The sequence below is a fragment of the Erythrolamprus reginae genome, chromosome 5 (assembly GCF_031021105.1).
Source record: "Erythrolamprus reginae isolate rEryReg1 chromosome 5, rEryReg1.hap1, whole genome shotgun sequence".
Taxonomy (NCBI): domain Eukaryota; kingdom Metazoa; phylum Chordata; class Lepidosauria; order Squamata; family Dipsadidae; genus Erythrolamprus; species Erythrolamprus reginae.
In genome coordinates, this window is record NC_091954.1 from 56,062,033 (window position 1) to 56,085,253 (window position 23,221).

The 23,221-nt window shown below is 41.8% G+C and overlaps 1 protein-coding gene across 2 annotated transcripts in view; it reads left to right on the forward strand.

Moving 5' to 3' along the window:
• The first annotated feature begins 462 nt into the window (after window positions 1-462).
• Window positions 463-23,221, forward strand: part of ABLIM1 (actin binding LIM protein 1) — a 236,356-nt gene continuing 213,597 nt past the window's right edge. Inside the window, exon 1 of one of the 2 annotated variants that reach the window (XM_070752656.1) lies at window positions 463-725. In XM_070752656.1, coding sequence (XP_070608757.1) covers window positions 713-725 — 13 coding nt within the window. In that variant the 5' untranslated portion in view covers window positions 463-712. The remainder of the gene's footprint in view (window positions 726-23,221) is intronic. The other variant, XM_070752659.1, reaches the window with a different exon arrangement.

Below are 23,221 nucleotides of genomic sequence, written 5' to 3' on the forward strand. Positions count from 1 at the left end.
GTTCTTTGAGTGGTCCCTTTATTTTTTTTGAGCAGTATATTTTAACTGGTTTAACTGCTTTGAATGCCAAAGGCTGATCAAACTCCTGTCTGGATCATTTCGAATACAGTTATCAGGTTATACTTGGCGAAGGTATCCTTCCTTGTGTGCACCTGGAGGCGCCCCTCCCCTTTCAAAAAACGCGTGAATGACGGAAGTACCTGTTGCTTACTCGAAGCAAGCGGCATAAATGTCCCGAATTGCCCTCAGATGAAAAACAAAAAACAGAAAAACCAGACTTGGCTTCTTTTACCCGGCGATTATTCACTGCGGAATGTTCACATTGGCAAGAAGGAAGGAACCAACGCGCAAATCGCCTCCTCCCCGCTTTTCCGCAAGGAGGCCCTAACCACGAATCGACGGGCCGGCAAAGGCGGTCGCATTTTTTTTCTATTTAGCCAGACCCGACTGGTGCTGCAGCGCCTGGCGAAAGCGGCCAATGGCCCCGCCCAGGCCCAGCCGGTCGTTGCTCGCAGTGGCTGCGGCGCTCGGCTGTTGTGCTAGTCCGCGGCGCTCCCTCGCTTGGAGACGCAGACAGGTACCGCCCTCTGGCTCGCAGTCCCGGCAAGCACATGGGGAGATGCTTCTCGGCTGCGCCCGGTTAATGTCGGCGAGGGGGTTTCGCTTCTTGCGCTCGCCGCCGTCTCAGTCTCTCTCTTGGTCCATCTGAGCCATGTCCGCCAGAGGTGAGTGAGCATCTGGGATAAGAAGATGGGATCAACATCTTTTCGCAGCCAGATGAGGCCAACTCTCCGCCTCTTTTTGCATCTTCCCCTCTCCCTGGGCCGGGAGTTGCATTCCTGTATCCCTTCCCCCCCACTCCCACCTTTCCCTGCAATATGCACCTGCTGTGCTTAAGAACTTCGGGCGGCCTCCCCTTTTAATTTTGCATTTTGGAGGGAGGCGAAGAAGAGCTGCGCTTGATAAAGCCTTGGAGTCAACGTTTTGTGTTAACACACCACAGCTCTCTTTTGTGAGTGCGAGCAAGCCAAGCCAAAGCCTGGCCTGGGAACCTACCTTCCCTAGGGGTGGGGTGAGATTTTGCGCCCACCCCACCCTTCTTGTTGGGACCCGTGTTTTTTTTAAAGACTGTTGATGGAAAAAAAACCCTCATCCCTTGATGTACCAAGGGATTTAAAGCTGCAGTGAATCCCTTTGGGGGGGAACAGGGAGGCAGAATAGATAAAGGGGTGGTGGTGTTCAGAAACGCTTTGGAGCTTTACCAGGCTGCTTTCCTCTCTTCCCCCCCCCCAAGAAGAAAATATTTTTTTGTGTGTGAAGAATTTGGGAGGTAGAATATTGTACTGATAGAATGTGAAGGAAAACAACCAGAACGATAACGCTAGTATGTTCCCCTTTCTGAGCTAGTTGAAGTAGCTAGCACAGTGATTTTAGTCAATTTAAGCCTTGCAGATACCTGTTTTAATGAAGTTGTTAGGTATTATTGAGCAAGGGGGCTTATTCGTGGAAATGCATATAGTATTTATTGATGTTGATGTCTACAAACAGCTTTTATTATCTGGAGATAAAAATATTATAATTTTAATGTATTTTTCAACACAAGTCCTCTGCACACTTTCCTTGCACCTTGTCGGAAATCCTTTTGAATATAGATGCATAAGGTTGTGATGGGAAAAAGCCCATATGTAAAATCTTCCTTTGGAACCGGGACATAAGTTCTTTCTTATGTGCTGTGTTATAAGGACAGAAATGATTTTTTTTTTATTCTGAGAAATCAGTGCATTTGACATTTCTAGCTGCATTGTGTACACTTTATGTAAGATCTTTTAAGTGTGTGCACTTGTAAAGAAATAACAAAACCAAAGACATGTTTCTATGTTTTCTACTGTACGTATTTGCTTTATTTCACTCATACTGTGATTGTTGTTTCAATAACAATTGAACAAGGTAGAATCTAATGTGACCAAAACAAAACTCCTGTTGAAATCTGCAAATACTGATTTGTCTGCAAATTCATGGGTGTGGCTATGCTTGGAACTGGAAAAAGAAAAGGTGGAGACATAGGAGGAACTTTGCATATTCTGACCAGGCTACTTAATATTGCCCAGCTTCCTCTAAATGTTGTGATGTCACAGTACTGACTCAGCTAAAATTTAAAAGCACATTTAGTTAATTTATTTTTGGGGTTGGAGACTCAGTGAATTCCTCTTGATTTACATAACTTGCATATTAGTGACTCTAAGATCTCTTAACCATCAGTTGGTTTTATCTTTCTGAAAAAAATATGTTTAATCCTTGAATGGAAAATCTTGTGCCACTCTTCATTTCTAAAATCTATTGCTAGCTAGCTGTAGAATTGCAAGACCAGATTTAAACATACTGTAAAGTTATTGTAGAATAGGGAAAATTGAAGCAGATTTTATTGCTAGAGAGATGAGTACTCCTGGTCTTTTTTCAACGTTTTTGCATTTTTGCAAGAAATAAGTGGGGGAGAGCATTAGATGTCATATATTATGCTTTTCAGCTGCCCAACATACTGGAAATATGAAGCTCAACCATGCATATCAACATTTTTTGTATAATGTAGACATAGCAGTAGACACAAATCATTTACAAGTTTTTTATATCCTTGTGAATTAAGGTTTTAAATATTCAAAATACTGAATAACTTTTAAAACTATGATTATAGTTGAGCCGGGGTGGCGCAGCAGGTAGAGTGCTGTACTGCAGGCCACTGAAGCTGACTGTAGATCTGTAGGTCAGCGGTTCAAATCTCATCACTGGCTCAAGGTTGACTCAGCCTTCCATCCTTCCGAGGTGGGTAAAATGAGGAGCTGGATTGTGGGGGCAATAGGCTGGCTCTGTTAAAAAGTGCTATTTCTAACGTGTTGTAAGCCGCCCTGAGTCTAAGGAGAAGGGCAGCATAAAAATCAAATAAGTGAATGAATGAATGAATGAATGAATGAATGAATGAATGAATGAATGCATGAATGCATGAATGCATCATATTAGCCCTATATGACCTCGGGACTGCGTTCTGCCACATGAGCCCCAGCGACCAGTCAGGTCCCACAGAGTTGGCCTTGTCCAGGTCCCGTCAACTAGACAATGTCACTTGGCGGGGCCTAGGGGAAGAGCCTTTTCTGCGGGGGGCCCAGCCCTTTTAAAATCAGCTCCTCTCAAAGATTCGTACCGCCCCCCCCCCTCCTCGCCTTCCATAAGAATTTGAAGACGCACCTGTGCTGACAAGCCTGGGGACACTAATCATCTGCCTATGAATGAATGTATGTTGAATGGAAAGTATGTTGACAGATTGAAAATGACTGTTTTATATTAAATTGGGTTTTTAGACTGTTTGTTTTTAGTTATTATTTCAGAACTGTATTGTTTTTCACATGTTTGTAAGCTCCCCCCCCCCCAAGTCTTCAGAGATGGCGGAATAAAAAATCAAATCAATCAATCAATCAATCAATCAATCAATCAATCAGGATATACTCACTTTGAAAGCTTTAAAGTGTCACAATCATTGCATCACGTTGCCATCACGTGACATTTCATGATGTCTTTCCCATTCACGAAGCTGGGGTGGATGCGGCCTGTGCGTGATGCATCTGGCCTGTGGGCCACCAGTTTGCCCCCCCTGCTAAGGGAATGTCTTTGGTAGCTTTAAATATAAAGAGTTTAGAAAGCCAAATATAAAGTATCCTCTGGGAACCATTTTTGAAAGCAAGGGCTAACTGCAGCTCCAAAGAGTGCATATTTATCAGTTTGGGAGATAGCTATTAAGACTTTGGGAAGCAGACTGTAAAATTCAAGGTAGATTTATATTGGGAGAACTTGTTGTTTTGCTAGTCAAGCCTAACTGATTACGGTATTGAACAAGAATGGTAGTCTGTGGGACATTTGATAATGCATCTTTCTGATGATCATGCTGCTTCTTGCCTTAACAACAACACTCATTCAAAAATAGAAATAATAGGATGTAACAAATGGGGAAATACTATTGCATATCCATCTCTGTGGTCTTTGGCTGCCAGTTCCAGATTCAGATGTAAGCAGGAGTGATGTACCATATTTTTCGGAGTATAAGACGCACCTTTTTCCTCAGTAAAAGAGGCTGAAAATTTGGGTGCGTCTTATACTCTTAATGTAGCTTTTTTGAAGTTATTTTCCCCAGCCCAGCTTGGTGCTAATGATGTTTCTAGCTCTTACCGGCTTGCAAGCTCTTTCATTGTTACTGTCTGTGAAGAATGTTTTTCCAGCCCTAAGCCTTTGCTTTTTTTCCATTGTTCTACTTGCTCTGAATAAGTTTCTTTCCAGTCCTAACCAGGTACTAACGATGTTCCCAGCTCTTATTGACTTGCAAGCTCTTTCATTGTTACTCTCTCCGAATAAGGTTTTTTTTCCAGCCCTAACCAGGGGAAAGAGTAATGTGCTGAAGCTGACCAGACTAAGGACGCTAGCCAGATGAATATCTGGTAGGCAGATTTTCCTCCCCCAAAACTAAGGTGGTTCTTATACTCTGAAAAATACTGTATTTGTTCAGTGGTCCAAGGTATTCCCATCAAGGTGCATAAACACAGATGACTATTATGGAAATTGCTTTTATTAAAGCTATACTAGTTAAAATGGTCAATTTTTGTGCCAAGATATATTTACATTCTCCAATTATATGCACTTAGCAGAACCACAAGGCTGAGGTTTCTGTAAATATAGAACAAAAATCACATGACCGGACCTCTCAGGGTTTGGTTATATACCAGAATGCTTAGGATGCTCTTGGTAACAGTAATCAAACTTTATTAAAATTCTCTTAGCTGTCTGTAAATAAAATCAGAACTGTTTGGTGTACAGTGGTACCTCATGATACGAACCCCTCGTCATACGAACTTTTCAAGATACGAACCCAGGGTTCGGAATTTTTTTGCCTCTTCTTACGAACTTTTTTCACCTTACGAACCTGCTGCCGGCCGCTGGGATACCCCACCTCCAGACTTGAGTTCCTCCCGTTTTTTCCCTCCCTGTCCTGCCCCATTCTCCCCTCTGGATCTCCGTGGGTTTCCTCCGTTTTTCTCCACTCTTTCCTTCCTCATTCTCCCCTCTGGATCTCCATGGGTTTCCTCCATTTTTCTCCACTCTTTCCTGCCCCATTCTCCCCTCTGGATCTCCATGGGTTTCCCTCCCCCCACTCTGTTCGCCTCAGCTTCGTCTGCCGGCAGCTTTTTTTTTTTAAGCCTTAATGTTTTGGATTTTCCTAATTGGCTTGCACGCATTATTGGCTTTTCCATTGATTCCTATGGGAAACATTGTTTCATCTTACGAACTTTTCACCTTACGAACCTCGTCCTGGAACCAATTAAGTTCGTAAGATGAGGTATTACTGTACAATTTTTGATGGAGTCAAATGGTAATTTCAATAAGCTCCAGCAATATACAGATTGTGCAGAAAGACCATTTAAATATTGACATATTATTGGAAAACTGATTTTGTACATTTTAAATTATAGTTTCTTGGTTTACTTAGCTAACCTGAATTGGCATATTGCCCCAAACCAGGATTACGGTAGATACTGGTAAACTCTGCCATTGGTATTTCTATCAGCAGGCTGTTGTAGAAGACAAAATAACACAGTAACTCTAAGGCTCCCATCCCTTTTATTCACTCCTATTGGTATATGGAACTAATTTGAGAAGAGATTTACTAATCTCCACTTTGTCCATAATGATTATGACCTTAATTTGATCACCACTTTTTATTTTATAGAATTATATATTTTATTTATTTTTACAGTCAGGGAGGGGAACAACTAGTTAGGAAGTTTGTAAAAATGAACAACATTGTCATGTGACGGATGCAATTAGTATATCATCTGGCTACAAACTGAGTTAATGGCTTATCTGTAACTTATCTGTAACATAGGAAGGTTCACATATCAATTATCTCAACTAATCTCTCAGTTTCATAGTCAAGACGCTCGTGATGGGGAAAATAAGTTCTGGAATTAAACTATAGTTTAAAAGGAAATTTCATTTTCTTATTGATTAAAGATAATTTGTTGCTTTAGTGTGGTAACTGAGGATCTTAAAATGACCATGGGCGTACACTCCAGGCAAGCCTGGAAGCTTAGCTGATGTCTTTCAGTGACCAGTTAACAACATATCTATAGGCCTAGGGTATGTTTTTAGTAGTTATGGAAGGGAATTTTATTTGATAATTCACAGTTCCTTAAATGGAAAGATAGCATCAAAGATACACTACAACAACATCAACTGCATCAACCACATGATTCTGACAAATGTATCTTTTTCTTTTATGTACGCTGAAAGCATATGCACCAAGACAAATTCCTTGTGTGTCCAATTACACTTGGCCAATAAAATTCTATTCTGTTCTGTTCTATTCTATTAATGATTGAGCTGCAGAAGAGCAAGAGCCAGAGCTTTGTATCTCCCTTGACACCTTGAATTGGTAAAAGAGGAGAAGCAGGAAGAGGAGGAGGATCCTCAAAGCCCAGTGGCTTAACATGTTTTTCAAAGTATTCAATACAGTGGTACCTCTACTTACGAACTTAATTTGTTCTGCGACCAGGTTCTTTAGAAAACTTTGTAAGAAGAAGCAATTTTTTCCATAGGAATCAATGTAAAAGCAAATAATGTGTGCGATTGGGGAAACCACAGGGAGGGTGTATGTCCTGTTTCCTCCCAGGAGATTCCTATACAGGCTCCATGGAAGCTTCTCCCCGCCTTTTCTGGACCTGTTTTCTCCCAGGAGATTCCTAGAGAGGCCCCATGGAGGCTTTTCCCTGCCTTTTCTGGTTACAGTTTCGGAGGCTCAGGTTTGTAAGTGGAAAATGGTTCTTGAGAAGAGGCAAAAAAATCTTGAACAACTGGTTCTTATCTAGAAAAGTTCGTAAGTAGAGACATTCTTAGGTAGAGGTACCACTGTACTTGGAAAACATAGCGAAGTTTGTCACCCTATATGCAACAAGTGAACAACTAATTATCCTGTGCGTTTTGCTGTTATCAGGATTGTTTAGTTTTTAAAAACAAAGTATCAGATACTGTAATAAGTATATCAGGAGGATGGCCAAGGAGAAAATAACTTTGCACATTTAATTGTATGTATAGAACTTTCCATATTTGAGCTCCAGAGTTAAAATCACATTCTGTCATTATCAGTTCTTTTGATAATGTGTTTTGATGGGTATATATTTGTCAGTTATACAAAAAACCAGATTTTTTGGAGATAGCGAAAGACCACGTCCTATGATTGAGTGGGCTTCCCAAATTCCCAGTTTCCATAGCTTTTAGCCAGTAGACTATTCCATTTTTCACAGTTTTACCGCAAAACATGAAAATAGAAATGCTGAAAAAATGATGGAAAGGCATGGAAATATTACAAATGGAAGGTATTAACATATGGACACTTAGTAAAATAACGTGATTAATGCAAGACTATTAAGAATAAAATCATAGGTTGGATTAGTATTTTTGCAGAATTTGTTAAATTACTTAGATTAATTTTATTATGTGATTGCTTTTTAACTAATTAGATTCACAACTTGAAGGCTCTGTTAAAATGTGGCTTTATGAGGGGAAAAAAGCTCTGAAGTGCTAGATTTAATAAAAAAACAACTTAACCATTTATCTTGAGTTGCATCTTTTATTTTATTTTTTAAAATCTCTCTTGTTTTGGTTACAAGCTCATTAGAAATCCTGTGGGGAAAATTACAAATAAGGCAGCATTAATAAGCACCAAAATGATTGTGAGCTGCTAGTTTCCTGTGATTGTCTGTCTCTACAATGAACCTTAAGCTATTTTGAGTGCCCATGCTTCTGTATGATTTTAAAAAGAGAAAATAAGCTTAGCTTGTGGTTAAACAATTAGTAGTTCAGTTCTATGTCTCTTGGAGTGTCACTCCCAGGAAATTATACACAGAATTGTATGACTGCCACTGGTATCAGTTTGGGCAGGTGTAAAGCCTCCCATATGTTCCTTAAATTATATACATAGCATTAATATGTTCCTTAAATTATCTATCTATCTATCTATCTATCTATCTATCTATCTATCTATCTATCTATCTATCTATCTATCTATCTATCCTGCCACTTAAAAAAAATAAATGTAAACAGTGTGTCCATTGGCCCCTCAAAGTTTGAATATCCAATAAATAACAATTAGCACTAAGCATGACAGTTTAAAAGAAAGGAACTTAGCCATTTGAAATATATTTCAGAGATCTGAGTTTGTCATTCAAACTTTTTAAAATTAACTCCATTGAGCAAAGTTTCAATGTTTTAACTTCAAATGTACTAGGAAGGCACAATAAACATAACAATGGGAATCTTTTGCTTCTGAATTCTTATTAATCAGCTGCAAGAGTGCATATAAACCCTATGGGCCCATTTTAGTTTTCTGGATCCCAAACTCAGAGTTCTTTCCTTTTTTTTTTGTACTATAGAGTGGTACCGCTACTTAAGAACTTAATTTGTTCCATGACCAGGTTCTTAAGTAGAAACGTTCTTAGGTAGAAGCAATTTTTCCCATAGGAATCAATGTAAAAGCAAATCTTTATTTATTTATTTATTTATTTATTTATTTATTTAGATTTGTATGCCGCCCCTCTCCGCAGACTCGGGGCGGCTCACAACAAAGTGAAAAACAATTTATAACAAATCTAAATTTCTACTAAAAACATTTTAAAAACCCCATTTTCTAAACACACATACATACACACATACCATTCATAAATTGTATATGCCCGGGGGAGATGTCTCAGTTCCCCCATGCCTGACGACACAGGTGGGTCTTAAGGAGCTTACGAAAGGCAAGGAGAGTAGGGGCAGTTGTAATCTCCGGGGGGAGTTGGTTCCAGAGGGTCGGGGCCGCCACAGAGAAGGCTCTTCCCCTGGGGCCCGCCAACCGACATTGTTTAGTTGACGGGACCCAGAGAAGGCCCACTCTGTGGGACCTAATCGGTCGCTGGGATTCGTGCGGCAGCAGGCGGTCTCGGAGATATTCTGGTCCAGTGCCATGAAGGGCTTTAAAGGTTATAACCAACACTTTGAATTGTGACCGGAAGTTGATCGGCAACCAATGCAGACTGCGGAGTGTTGGTGAAACATGGGCATACCTAGGTAGGCCCATGACTGCTCTCGCAGCTGCATCCTGCATGATCTGAAGTTTCCGAACACTTAATGTGTGCAAACCCATTAGGAAAGAAATAAAGGCTCGGAATTTGGGTGACAGGAGGAGGAGGAAGAAGAGGAAGAGGATAGTTGCTGCCGAAGCCTCCTTAAGCACCATCAAAAGGCTCCTCTGGTAGCCCAGATGGCCGGGATTAAAGGGGGAATGGCAGGAAACTGCCCAGGCCTTCGTGCCCCTCTCAAATTTCCTGGGAAATTTTTCCTGGCTCAGGTTCTTAAGTAGAAAATGGTTCTTAAGTAGAGGGGAAAAAATCTTGAACACCCAGTTCTTATCTAGAAAAGTTCTTAAGTAGAGGCATTCTTAAGTAGAGGTACCACTGTACTTGTACACATGAACATATAGAATCATATAGAACCATGATGGCAAACCTCTGCACATGTGCCAGAGGTGGCACACAGAACCCTTTCTGTGGGCATGCACACCATTGCCAGCTGCTTTTCTGGTTTCCTGCATGCACATGCACACTGGCCAGCTGGTCTTTGTGGGTGCCAGAGCACTGGAAAACGTCCCAAAAACAGCCCCCCATATGGCTTTTTTCAGGCTGTTTTCCAGCCCATTTTGTGCCATTTTGTACCTGTTTTCAGGTTGTTTTTGGCCCCAAATGCCCTAAAAAACAGTTTGAAAATGTTCTAAAAACATCCTGAAAATAGTCCAAAAATGCCCCCTAAATGGAAAATCGCCAAAAATGACCAAAAAATAGGCATGCACATACCAGCCAGCTGGTCTTCGGGTTTCCATACACTCCGCTTCACACACACATGCATGCACATGCATGTGCGTTTTAGTTTGGGCAAATGGTGCCAAAAAGTTTTGCCATCATTTATCTAGAAAAACAAAAGAAACATTATAGGCAGTCATAACTTATTGGAACAGATCTAAGACCCTAAAACAGTGATGGTGAACTTATGGCACGGGTGCCACAGGTGGCACGCAGAGCCATACCTGTTGGCACGTGAGCCGTTGCCCTAGCTCAGCTCCAACACGTATGTGTGTGCTGGACAGTTGATTTTTGGCTCTGGGAGGATATTTTTGGCTTCCCGAGAGCCTCCGGGGTGATAGGGGAGGGCATTTTTATCCTCCCCCAGCTCCAGGGGAGCCTTTGGAGTCTGGGGAGGGCAAAACATAAGCCTACCGGGACCACCAGAAGTTGGAAAATAGGCCATTTCCGACCTCCGGGAGGTGGGGGAAGCTGTTTTCACCCTCCCCAGGCATTGAATTATAGGTATAGGCACTCACACATGCGCGATACCACATGCCCATACTCTTTTGGCACTCGTGGAAAAAAAGGTTCGCCATCACTGCTCTAAAACCTAGTTTCTGTTTTTGGCTGGCATGCATGTGTGAATTATCTCTACTGAAAATATGCTAAATTTAGGTTGCTCTCTTTGAAAACAGAAGACTGAAAATAATCACTTATTTTCATGATAATTTGTTCAGTGAGTCTAAAATAAGCATCTCTTGCTAAAAAAAAAAATATTTTGGAGAAAAAGTCTTCCTTTGCAATAGTGGCGAATATAAGATAAGAGTGTCTTCATGTAAGGTAAATTTAATACATCATATATGTACAGCTAAACCTTTTCTGTTATTGTGACTTTGATCCTTAATACTGAGGTCTGCATACTGATGTCTGTATCATTTCTAATTTCATAAAAATATAACTTGCTGGAGTGAAGTAATGCGATTCCGTAACCATATAAGCTTATGATATGGTCTTTATATTCTGAAAATACTATAAAAATGTATTTTTTTAATATATTATGATCATGTTTTCTATTATACTACAATTTTATTATAACCATTTTTTTTTGTTTATTTGTATTTTTCTTATTAGCCTGTGCTGATCAACTCAAGATGGCTTTTTCTAATGAGTCTTTTTGTTTATGAGTCTGTCCAGCTGGCTGAATTGCATAGCAATCCATCTTCAAATCAGGGATGACCCCCTTATGTTATAATTTGTGATTGCCTTTTTGTTTTTAACAGTAAGATATGATTCACGATCAATTGCATAATTTTTGTCAGCCAGCTGCAGTGCACATGGCTTTGTTTCCTATTTATAGAGCCTTAATAGTGTGAACATTTTTTGAGAGTTATGTTTAGAAAATTATTCTTTTTGTCATTTCCTAGTAACAGATATAAGAGATAAGTGGAAGGAGTTGGTGTGAGAATTAAAGTTCTAGGCCATATTTTCAAGACCATCTAAATCACAAACTAGTTAGCCAAATTTCAATTTAGTTCATTATATTAAACTAACAGGTATTATTAATTTATGACCTAGCATGGTGTAAGTGAGTGTGACAAGAGACTCCCTGTCCAAATAGGGCTGCAATTGGTGCACCAGGTGAACCTGTGCAAACATCCCCCTTGCCACAGCTGAGATGGGGTGTTCTAAGCTCAGCTGTGGATTGAGGAGGATGCACAAGTTGCGGACCCTCTCCGAGGGAGTCAAACGTTCCCTGCCTCGGGTGATGGATGGACAGATGGGGTTGTCCTTGGGAGGCAAAACATACACCACTCTGTCTTGTCAGGATTGAGCTTAAGCCTGTTAACACCCATCCAAACCCTAACAGCCTCCAGACACTGGCACATCACTTCCACAGCTTCACTGAATTGACATGAGGTGGAGATGTATAGCTGATTGTCATCAGCGTACTAATGGTAGCTCCCCCATGTTGTCGGATTATAACTAGACTGAACATTGAGGTTTCTCATCTAATTACACCTACATTGCAATTACCTTGGTAAGTTGCCCTAGGGCTGCACTGTAAAGTTGAGAACTGTTCTTTGTTTCAGATGGGATGGCAGAGAGTTGGGTGTCACCCAAGTCAACAAAGACATGCTAGGTGTTAAGGTTCTTGGACATCTGGGGACAAATGACTTACAAAATTCATGACTTTTGGCTGACCAACCAAAATTGACCCATTGTAAATATACAAAAGATGTACATATCTTGCTATGATGTAGGCACACATTTGTGACAAATCTCCACTGCTGCTGCACAGAATCTGGCCACCTGTGCTGTAATTATGGCTTGCTAGAGAACAGAACCATGAGGAGTACCAGGGAGTAGCACAGCAGACAGAATGGGAGATGCACATCTTCACTCACCTGCAGGTGGGGGGAGAGAGTTTGTGAGACATTTGTGAGGCAAAGTTATGGGCCGGGAATGGAGTTACGGCGGCAGCATCCTGGCTTTGAGCTTTCTGAGGGGAGGCTCAGAGAAGTGAGGAGCTGCTGATTTGTCTTGGGGGCACTGAGGGGAGGGGACTCCAGACGCCGAGCCGGAGACCCCCCCAAGCGCTTCATCACCCACCAGGCAAGAGGGAGGGGAGGCAGGTGCAGCTGGGGCGGCTTCGGAGGGTCCTGGCAGGCAACAGTTGCAGTTCAACCAGCCGATGGGCAGGAGGGGCTAGAAGGACTCAGAGCAGTTTCTCCCATATGGGAGGTGAAGCGGCAGCCAGATTAGGACTTCAGGCCACACCTTCAACTGGCCACCGCTTCTTTGGCCGGAGAAACAAAGGGGAGTGCGTGGCTGTCCCTGCGGGCTCTGGAGGAGGGGAGGTGGAGGAAGGGGGCATCTCACCCAGCCGCTCCATCCCCGCTTCAGCGTCTTCCGCTGGCTGGCATATGATCGACTTCCCAAGTCTCCTTGGCTGAAAGCAGGCAGACAAGCCTGGCTGTTCCTGCCTGTTCGGAAGGACCCGCGGATGAGTGACGCGGCTCCCTGAAATGCAGTCCCCTCCTCAAATACCCCCCACCGCTTTCCAACCACTGGAAAGCAGAGGGAAAATTTCAGGCACTTCAGCCGGCAACAGTCGATGTTGGCAGTCTGGAGGCGGGGAATCCTGGTGGGGGTGGCAAGCAAATGGGAAATCCCGGCAGTGGAAGTCAAAAGGCAGGGGAATACCTGTAGCAGTAAGAGAGCGCACGCGCAGTAAGACAGCACACACACCCGGGTTTGGGTTCATAAGGTGAAAATGGTTCTTAAGAAGCGGCAAACAAATCTTAAACACTGGGTTCATATCTTGAAAAGTTCATATGTAGAGGCATTCGTAAGTAGAGGTACCACTGTATAAGGTTGCCTTATGTATAGTAGTTTAACATGTGTGGAATGCAGGATAACTTTAAAAGTTTAAATTTTCTAGACCTGAAATAATTAAAAAAACATTATTTTTTTGTGGAGATCTGTGTTCTTTTTAAGGCTGGAACCATATGTGCTGTTACTGGTGAACAGATTCAATTGAGCCCAGTGGAGTCTTTATCACTAAATTGTGAGCACAAAAGACTGTGCTTGACTGATTTAACGGTAGATTGTCTTCCTTGACAATACGAAGAAAGTTATGTAGCTTTTACATCATAAGCAATTGATATTTGAAAATGAAATGGAACAGATATTCAGCAATATTAGATTAAAATAAGCTGTTTATTTTGTCACTTCTCCAATACGCCTGTGGTTTCTTGGCTGATAGACTTGTATGGTTGCCTAGCTCTCTCTCTCTCTCTCTCTCTCTCTCTCTCTCTCTCTCTCTCTCTCTCTCTCTCTGTGTGTGTGTGTATGTGTATACTGTATATATATAATATGATCTGTATCCAATCCATTGCCTTTTTCATTTAAAATATGGGATTTTTTCTTATGAAATATTATGTATACAATAAATTTCACTTTTTCTTTTCTGCATTTTGAAACTTGGTTACTTCAAAGGTATGAACTGTAGGACATGATGAAGTTATTGCTTAAGACAGTTATGATAAATAAATCTAAAACATCGAAGAACTGTGAAAAGTTACTGTTTGAAATAGCAAAATGATAAAAAAAATGACATAGAAATCTATGACATGACTATTGGTTATCACAAAAATTGATTATTGGTCATCACGAAAATTGTTTACAATTGTTAATAAAAGCAAATACATTCATAAATAAAAATTATTTTTGATTTATATGTGGATTGGCTGCCTTGAATAATGACAAATAAAAGCAGTTGGGTTAGAAATAATGTAACAGTTTGCCTGGAAAAATGGAGGACAGTCACTCTTGTATAATCATACAATTCGCCTTTTGTCCCATGATATTTGTGGTACATTGATTATAAAAGACTGTTAGTTGAATTGCAAAAATACATGGCCCAGTTGACTAGGAATGTCATCTGGCCATTATCCAATGAACACATTTTCTTTGAGGTAGAGGATCTTTTTGATTTTAACCAGTACGTAGGATGCAAATATCAAAACAATACAAAAAGATTCCAAGAATGAATTATTTAATATTAATTTGTATTAGGGATAAGCCCATTCTGTCCAATCAGCAAGTATTAAAAGACACACATCTGCATTTCATTCTACAAACAACTTTTATTAAAATAAGCATTTCATACGTCACTTTCATATATACATTGTTGCTGCACATTTTAGAGATGGACAACTGATGGAAAAGTTAATAATCTGAAATACGGCTTAAATTTGTTTCTCAGTTTTATCACAGGCTGATAATTTATTTTAATGTGCATATTTCATCGTCTGGAACATTGCGAGTCCCAGGTGCATTGTCCGATGTCTAGGCACGAGAGCTCTTTGACATAGAAAGGACATGTTGGTAAAGTTGTCCAGCCGTTCAGTTAGCAACTGCAAAGAGCACTGATTCACACATAGCTCCCTATGTTAATTACTGAGTCTCTTGGCAGCCATAGCTGCTGTTCTATTTCTTCTTCAGTGTAATTAATTATATGGCCTGAATCAAAGGAAGAAGCAGCTGCCTTTGTTGGAAAGAAGGGGAAATCCCACCCACCAAAACCTTTTGTGTCCATAATGTTCTTTTTCTATGAAAAGGTAAAAAGCTTTAGTTTATTTATTTTATCCTGTAACTGAGGAAATAAGCATTACACAAAAATATATGAGGTTCATACCTTTGTTTTTATTTGCAATTGTCACAAAGGCTTAGTGTTTGGATCTGGAGTGATAGAAAGTTTCTTATTTGAAGGCAGAATGAGAATGTCTTTGCAGATTCACTTAATGCCAGTATGTTTCAGTTTTGATCTGGGCATTTGCTCAACTTGAATAAAACTCTGATATAAAGTCCATGCTGCATTTTGTCACTTGTCAACAAAACACGTGTCAGTGTTGAGCATTTTTTGAAGTTGAATACAGTGTTACGATGCTGGTTCCCAGCAAAGTCTCTTTGATTTATGCTCAGGATAGTCCTGCTAACAAATATAATGGAAAACACTGTAGCTTAGCAGAGATCAGAAATACACACCAGGAGGTCCACCTGTGGATTATGCTAATTGTGAGCAAAACCAATTATTTCTTAAGTCTTTACCAAATAACATGCAATCATGAGCTATTTCCAGATTATATTAACAAAGACTCCTAGTTCTAGGAGTCTGGTTCTATTATAATGGGAATGGCATTCTGAATTCTTTTAACCTAATTTTTTCTTTAAAATCTATATGCAATTTACTTGCCTATTTCTGGTTGAACATGAAGAGCGGATGGCTAGTTGAGAGCATAGATGGTAGGTCGTTGGTAAGCAAATACATGCCTCTATTCTTCTGCTTCAAATGACCACAAAAACATTGAATGTTCTTATTTTATTAAAAACGTTAAACTGCCTAATAGCCAAAGTTCGCCAGATGATTTGCAATTAAATGCAAGAAAAATACAATTTTGACACATGTTTTGTCTTCTTATATTCAATTTCCATAAGGAGATAAAGACGTAAAGGTGTGTAATATTTAACTTTCAATTGAAAAGACATTTTTCTCTCTAATTTTGTTCAAATAAAAATTGTGAAAGAATGCAGCATAACCTTTTTAGCTAGAATGTACTTTACTATTTCTTATAAATATATATACTGTGTATATATATATATATATATATATATATATATATATATATATATATATTTGTAGATATACAATTCCTATATTTTGAAGTTTTCCTTAACAAAATTCCTTGAAATCTAAAATATAAAATATTTTTCTGTGTGGCTCATAAAAGTGATGGGATCTGCCTGAGCTAAAGAAGTAGTTAATTTCCAGTACTTAACTGATGGGGAAGGGAGGATCTTAATGGTTCTTGACAGTTTAAGACAAAACAGCTTATCTTATTTAATAGCAGATCTAAAACAAGTGTGGGAACTCTTCCCCCTCCCCACAGTGGGCCACATTCTTTTACACATGTCTGTTATTTGGGAGGAGGGTCTAGGCGAATCTATGGCACAGGTGCCACAGGTGGCATGTGGAGCCATATCTGCTGGCATGCAAGCTGTTACCCTAGCTTAGCCCCAATGTGCATGTACATTTATTTATTATTTATTTATTATTTAGATTTGTATGCCGCCCCTCTCCGAAGACTCGGGGCGGCTCACAACAGAATAGAACAAATCATAAATAATCAGAAAACTTTAAAATTTATACAAGCTTTAAAAGAACCCCATAAACTAACAGACGCACACACAAACATACCATGCATAAATTAAACATGCCCGGGGGAGGTGTTTCAGTTCCCCCATGCCTGACGGCAGAGGTGGGTTTTAAGGAGTTTACGGAAGGCAGGGAGAGTAGGGGCAGTTCTAATCTCTGGGGGGAGTTGGTTCCAGAGAGTCGGTGCCGCCACAGAGAAGGCTCTTCCCCTGGGGCCCGCCAACCGACATTGTTTAGTTGACGGGACCCGGAGAAGGCCCACTCTGTGGGACCTAATTGGTCGCTGGGATTCGTGCGGCAGTAGGCGGTCTCGGAGATATTCTGGTCCAGTGCCATGAAGGGCTTTAAAGGTCATAACCAACACTTTGAATTGTGACCGGAAATTGATCGGCAGCCAATGCAGACTGCGGAGTGATGGTGAAACATGGGCATACCTGGGTAAGCCCATGACTGCTCTCGCAGATGCATTCTGCACGATCTGAAGTTTCCGAACACTTTTCAAAGGTAGCCCCATGTAGAGAGCATTACAGTAGTCGAACCTCGAGGTGATGAGGGCATGAGTGACTGTGAGCAATGAGTCCCGGTCCAGATAGGGCCGCAACTGGTGCACCAGGCGAACCTGGGCAAACGCCCCCCTCGCCACAGCTGAGAGATGGTTTTCTAATGTGAGCTGTGGATCAAGGAGGACGCCCAAGTTGCGGACCCTCTCTGACGGGGTCAATAATTCCCCCCCCAGGGTGATGGACGGACAGATGGGATTGTCCTTGGGAGGCAGAACCCACAGCCACTCCGTCTTATCCGGGTTGAGTTTGAGTCTGTTGACACCCATCCAGGCCCCAACAGCCTCCAGGCACCGGCACATCACTTCCACCGCTTCGTTGACTGGGCATGGGGTGGAGATGTAAAGCTGGGTATCATCGGCATATTGATGATACCTCACCCCATGTCCTTGGATGATCATGCTGGTCAGTTGATTTTTGGCTCACCTGGAGGCTCTGGGATGGCATTTTCAGCTTCTGGAGAGTCTCCGAGGAGATGGGGGGGGCATTTTTGCCTCTAGATACTGGGGAAGGTGAAAAACAGGCCTACCAAGCCCACCAGAGTTTGGGAAATGGGCTGTTTCAAGTCTCCAGAGGACCTCTGGGTGGGTGGGTAAGCCATTTTTGCCATCCCCAGGCATTGAATTATGGATGTTGGCACTTAAACATTCACGATGGCACATGCATACATGCTTTTGGCACTCGAGGAAAACAAAGTTCGCCATCACTGGCCTAGGAGTTTATATGATGAAAATATTAAAGCAAATCATTTGGTACCTAAGCCAACAGTGAATGGTACTAACCATTTTCCTGTGTACGGTTATCTCCTCATCTGTTTGGCCCTGGACTGAGTTGCAATTTCTTTGGCAATGCCTCTTCCTCTGGCCAAGGTCCAGTTTTTTCAACTCAGTTGGCCTAGAGGGACACAGATTGAGTTGCTCCTGATTATTATTAGAAATTGGTGCATTTAATTGAAATTGATTCAGAATTAATTAGGACTTTAATTGGAAATTGTGTCCAAAAAAACCTTTTTAAAAACTTGTCATTTGGCTGGGGAGTGACTGGTGTATTTGTGGGAGTCTTGCAGTAGTCTCTGTACCCAGCGTGGCATTCAGATCACCGGATAGCTGCCATTGCCACGTGTTGGTTCTGAGGAGTGTCTTGGATTTAAACCTCATAACAGAATTCCACCTTTGAAGCCTCAACGTCATAGCTGCTTGGAACTTCTCTATTCTTTCCTGATCAGCTCGCTGAAGGCGGCCATTTTGTGAATATTTTTTACTGCAGCTCTGATAGGCTCGGAGTCCGGGAGCATCCTAAGGATCTTTAAAGCTGTAACAGCCCTTTTTCTCTGAGCAGAGGCTATTTCGTAAATCTCACATCTTGATTCCATGCAAGCAGACGTATTGCCAGTGGGCAGTCGTGAGGCAGCTAGCATTTCTTGTGTCAGTGACCATATTAACAGTTTCACACCAAAACTGCTGCTGCAACTTTCGCTATCGCTGCTCCTGCTGATTCTACTGCTGCTGCTGCTTCTGCCTTTGCTGATTGATACTTTCCAGTTTTTGTGAGGTGCAGTGAGTACTATTGATTCCCTTCTGCGACAGACTCCCTGTGTTTATTTATTTTAATTAATTAATTAATTAAACTGCCCTGAGTCCCAGATCCCCAGGGACTCAGGACAGCTCACAACAAAAATAAACATGGATCAATATAAAAACATTTCAATTTAAAATAATTGCAGCCATCCATACATCCATGTGTCAACCTGGCTAGTAACCCTCCCGAGGTCAATGGCTCCAGGACTGTCAGAAAAGCTTGGTCTTTCTGGCTTTCCAGAAGGCCAATAAGGTGGGGGCACTGTGGATTTCAGGAGGTAGCTGATTTCAGAGAGTCAGGGCAACCACAGAGAAGGCTCTCTCCCATGGACCCGCCAGTCAATACTGTTTAGCTGACGGGACCTGAAGAAGAGCAACCCTGTGGGATCTAACCAGTTGCTGGGAGGTATGTGGTAGAAGGTGGTCTCAAAGACAACCTGGCCCTGAGCAATGGAGGGCTTTAAAGGTAAATAACCAACACCTTGAATTGTGACTGGAGACCAATAGAAAGCCAGTTCAGCTTGCAAAGAATTGATGTAGTGTTGGGTGTATCTGGGTGCATAGACCAACTGTAGTTTGATTTAGAGCTGTAAGCGTGCTTCATCAAAGATAATAGCTACTGCAGTTATTACAGATGAACAAAGAGACACTATTAGCAGCAGCTCTGTTGATTCTTCCACCTCTCACAGAATGGAGGAATGTTCCCAGCTGGAAAGGAAGTAGAGGGCCCTTCTACCAGGTTCAAATCCTCCCATTCTAAATCCAAATCATCTGATTCTGTTAAGGATGCCCTTAGAAGACAGCGGGCAATAGAAAAGCAGTTTGCAAAGGCGCAAAAGCAGGCCTAACTTGCTAGGGGTTCTGAAGAGGCTCCTGCATCTGGCAATCCTGTGACTGGATCTCTCATCACAGTCTCAGATAACTGACCAACTGGCAATGATTCCTAATGATCTTCAGTCCAATTCCTGGTTAGAGAGGATGGCTTTATGACCTCTGGCCATTCAGCATTTGGGACACAGTCTGGGGTAGCTGTCAGATCATCAGTCCTTGCAGCCCCTTCCCCCCCCAGTGGGATGGACTCTGCCCATCTGAGCTTCTAGTCCAAGGGTTACCTGGAGAGCTGAATAATGTTATCTTCAATATCATTGCTATGGTGATTAATTAAGCTCTGGCCCAAAGGGATTTGTTAGACCAGAGGTCCAGAGTTCCCCCTCTGAGTTAATTTCAGGGCAGATAGAATCTCATTCCCTAACTCCATCAGGGCATAGTGTAGACTCTTAAGAGGAAGATCAGGAAAAATTGGAGGATCTCTATCCTCTTTAGGTAGACCTGCATATTCTGGTCTCTTTAACCCATCCCAGGTTAGGACATTACTATTTAAGGCAAAACCACTGCTAAAGTTAGCAGTGGTTAAAGTGGCTCAAATGCCACAGGGAATTGGCCTGTGGTCCCTCAGGACCTTTCTGCCAGTCTGTTTTCAGAGTAGATGTCAGAACAAGAGATGGTCCCTTCACCACAATGTTTTGTGGATTCAATTACACAGCAGTGGGAACAGCCAGGTTCTGTGCTGACTCCTAGTGCCATGCATAGGCGCACGTATTCCACTGAGCAGCAGATGGAGTAACTTTTGGAGCTTCCAGTTATAGATCCTTCTCTGGCCAGTTTTGCAACGTCAGTTCTTCTTCCTTCTGACTCAGCAGAGGGACTTAATGCTGAGGATAGAAAGATGGAGCTGTCTGCTAATAAAACTCATCAGGCTGCTGCTTGGACTATTAGATCTGCCAAAGCAGCATCTTTTTTTTTTACCAGGGCCTCACCTTTATGGATCCCATCAAATTCAGGCTAAGGCTTTCCAGGACGATATCTCATTGCAGCAGGATATTTGCAAATTGATAGCTGCGGTTGAATATACAGCAGATGTGACCATCAATGTAGTGAAATTTGCCTCTAGGGCTCTGGCATCAAATGTCACCTCCAGAAGCCTCTTGTGGCTTTGCCAGTGGCAAGCTGATGTAAAATACAAATGTTCCAAGGTCATCTCCTTTTTGGAGAAGTGCTAGCTCTGTAAGGGTAGGATAAAAGGAAGGTTTTGCCTCAATCATATAGATAGGCAGAGAGGAGACCTTCTGCCTTCCACAGAAGACAGTCCTTTCGTGGAGCTGACTCAGGGGGTTCTATTCGGCTCTATTAGTGTCAGTACCCCTACTATTCAGGACAGATCATCCTTTCGGCACCAGGCTCGGCAGCCTCAGTTTAGGAAACTCTTCCATGGATCTAACAACTGCCTGTTAAGTTGCAACAAGTGACTTGCGGTCTCACATTCCCATTGTTCGCCAACCCTCAAAATGCCCAACTTCCACACTTTTACCTCCCATTCTGCCATCCAGCAGTGGAGGGGAACAATGCCCTTTGATTTTCTTGGCTGGCAGGCCTCTTGTATGCCTTCTTTCCAACATCACCAATTCCACAGGTCATTAGAAGAATCATGGAGGAGGAAGCAGAGGTGATCATGGTGGTTCTTCACTGGCTGAGGAGGCCATGGTTTGCGGCCCTGATGACACTGTCCATCTCACCCTCTTGGAGGATTCCCCCTCACAAGGTCTTCCTGGGCCAAGGAGCTGTGCAACATCCACATCCCCAGTGGCTCAAACTAGCCATATGGCAGTTGAGCGGGAGACTCTCCGGAGAAGACACTATTCAAGAGATGTTATTTCCACCATTCAGATTTATATGCCACCCCTCTCCAAGGACTCATAACTATGTTAAGTGGACAGAACAGTTCAGGCACTTAAAGGTGCTGTTTGTCTCCTTTCAGCCTAGGATGATGGGCAGGAAAGTGTCACCACCTACCATTGGATGTTGGCTAAAGGCCTGCACTGTGTTGGCCTATGAGCGTCAGACAAGACCTGATCCTCACTGCATAATAGTGCACTCAACCAGGATTGTGGCCACCATGGCGCTGTGGGCCACGCAGGCCTCTTTCCTGTAGATTTGCAGAGCAGCCACATAGGATTCACCATCACCATTTGTGAGGAATTACAAACTGGACATGTTTGCCTTGGTGGAGGCAGCATTTGGGAAATGAGTGTTGCAATGGGTTCTACTGGCTGAGGGGATCCTGGACCAATCTGTTTTCCACCCAACATTGATTTAGCTAGGGTATATCCCATGCTTGGACTCTCCAAGCAGTGCCCAGGAGAATGAACAGCTTGCCTGAATGTTCGTTCTCTGTGTGCTGTGAGAGAGTCCAACCCCACTGGGGTCTGGGGATTCAGGAGTGGTTGCTGTATCAGATGGACTGTGTCTTCTCAAGATCCAGGACTTAGTTGAAAAAAAAAACTGGAGGTAGGCCAGAGGAAGAGATGTGGCCAAAGAAATTGCAACACATTTCCTGGCCAATCAGATGAGAAGATAACCCATGCTTGGACTTTCTTGCAGTGTGCATAGAATGAACATTCAAGTAAGCCAACATACATTTTATCTCTGAAAATTATTTCTTTTTCTGATATTCTCTTCTTTCTTGTAATTTAGCAGATGTGAAATGTTCTGAATTCCAGGGAAGAATGAAGAAGAGTTGATTCTGCCCTTAAATCAGCACAAGATAGACATTGACAGCCAGGCCTTGAGAATGACCCTTCTATCTTAATTAAACCACACACAGAGAATATTGAAATATGCTGCAGCCTTGATGGGTACTTTTTTTCTAAGTGTTAATCAAGTGGTTTTAAGGACTGCACTGTAGAAGTAAATGCCTGCTTTGAAATTTATATGAATAAACCTAGTTGTTAGTGGGTAAATATAATGGCTGAACAGTCATGTGCAGACTCTAGAGTACATGAAGTCAGCATCCTGGCAGCTAAACTCTTTTTGTTGTCTGGGTTTCTTTTCTACAGTGTTCTCCCTTTTCAGAGAATCTGTTGGAATGTTCTTTTGCCTGGTTAACTATTGATTGCTATTGTTAATGTTTGGTGGCATGATTTATATGGCTAGCCAGGGTTTCTTGTTTTTCCTGCAGCAGACAATAAAATAGCTACATCTGTAAGCACTGACCTCTAAAACTGCAAATAAGCATATTCTCTCTAGTATGAAAGTCTCATTATACAGAAATTAGAGCTGGTAGAAGTAATTTTTTTAAAGGGAAGGGGATAAATATGCTTCCTTTTAATGCCCAAATAAGCATTTCTGAAACTACATTTTTAGCAAGTTTTTTTCAGGCTGTAAATGAACATGGAATATACAGTGGTACCTCTACTTAAGAACTTAATTCATTCTGTGACCTGTTCTTAAATAGAAAAGTTTGTAAGTAGAAGCAATTTTCCCATATGAATCAATGTAAAAGTAAATAATGTATACAAATCCATTAGGAAAGAAATAAAAGCTTGAAATTTGGATGGGAGGAGGAGGAGGAAGAAAAAGAGGAGAACAGTTGCTGATGAAGGAAGAAGGTGAGGTGAA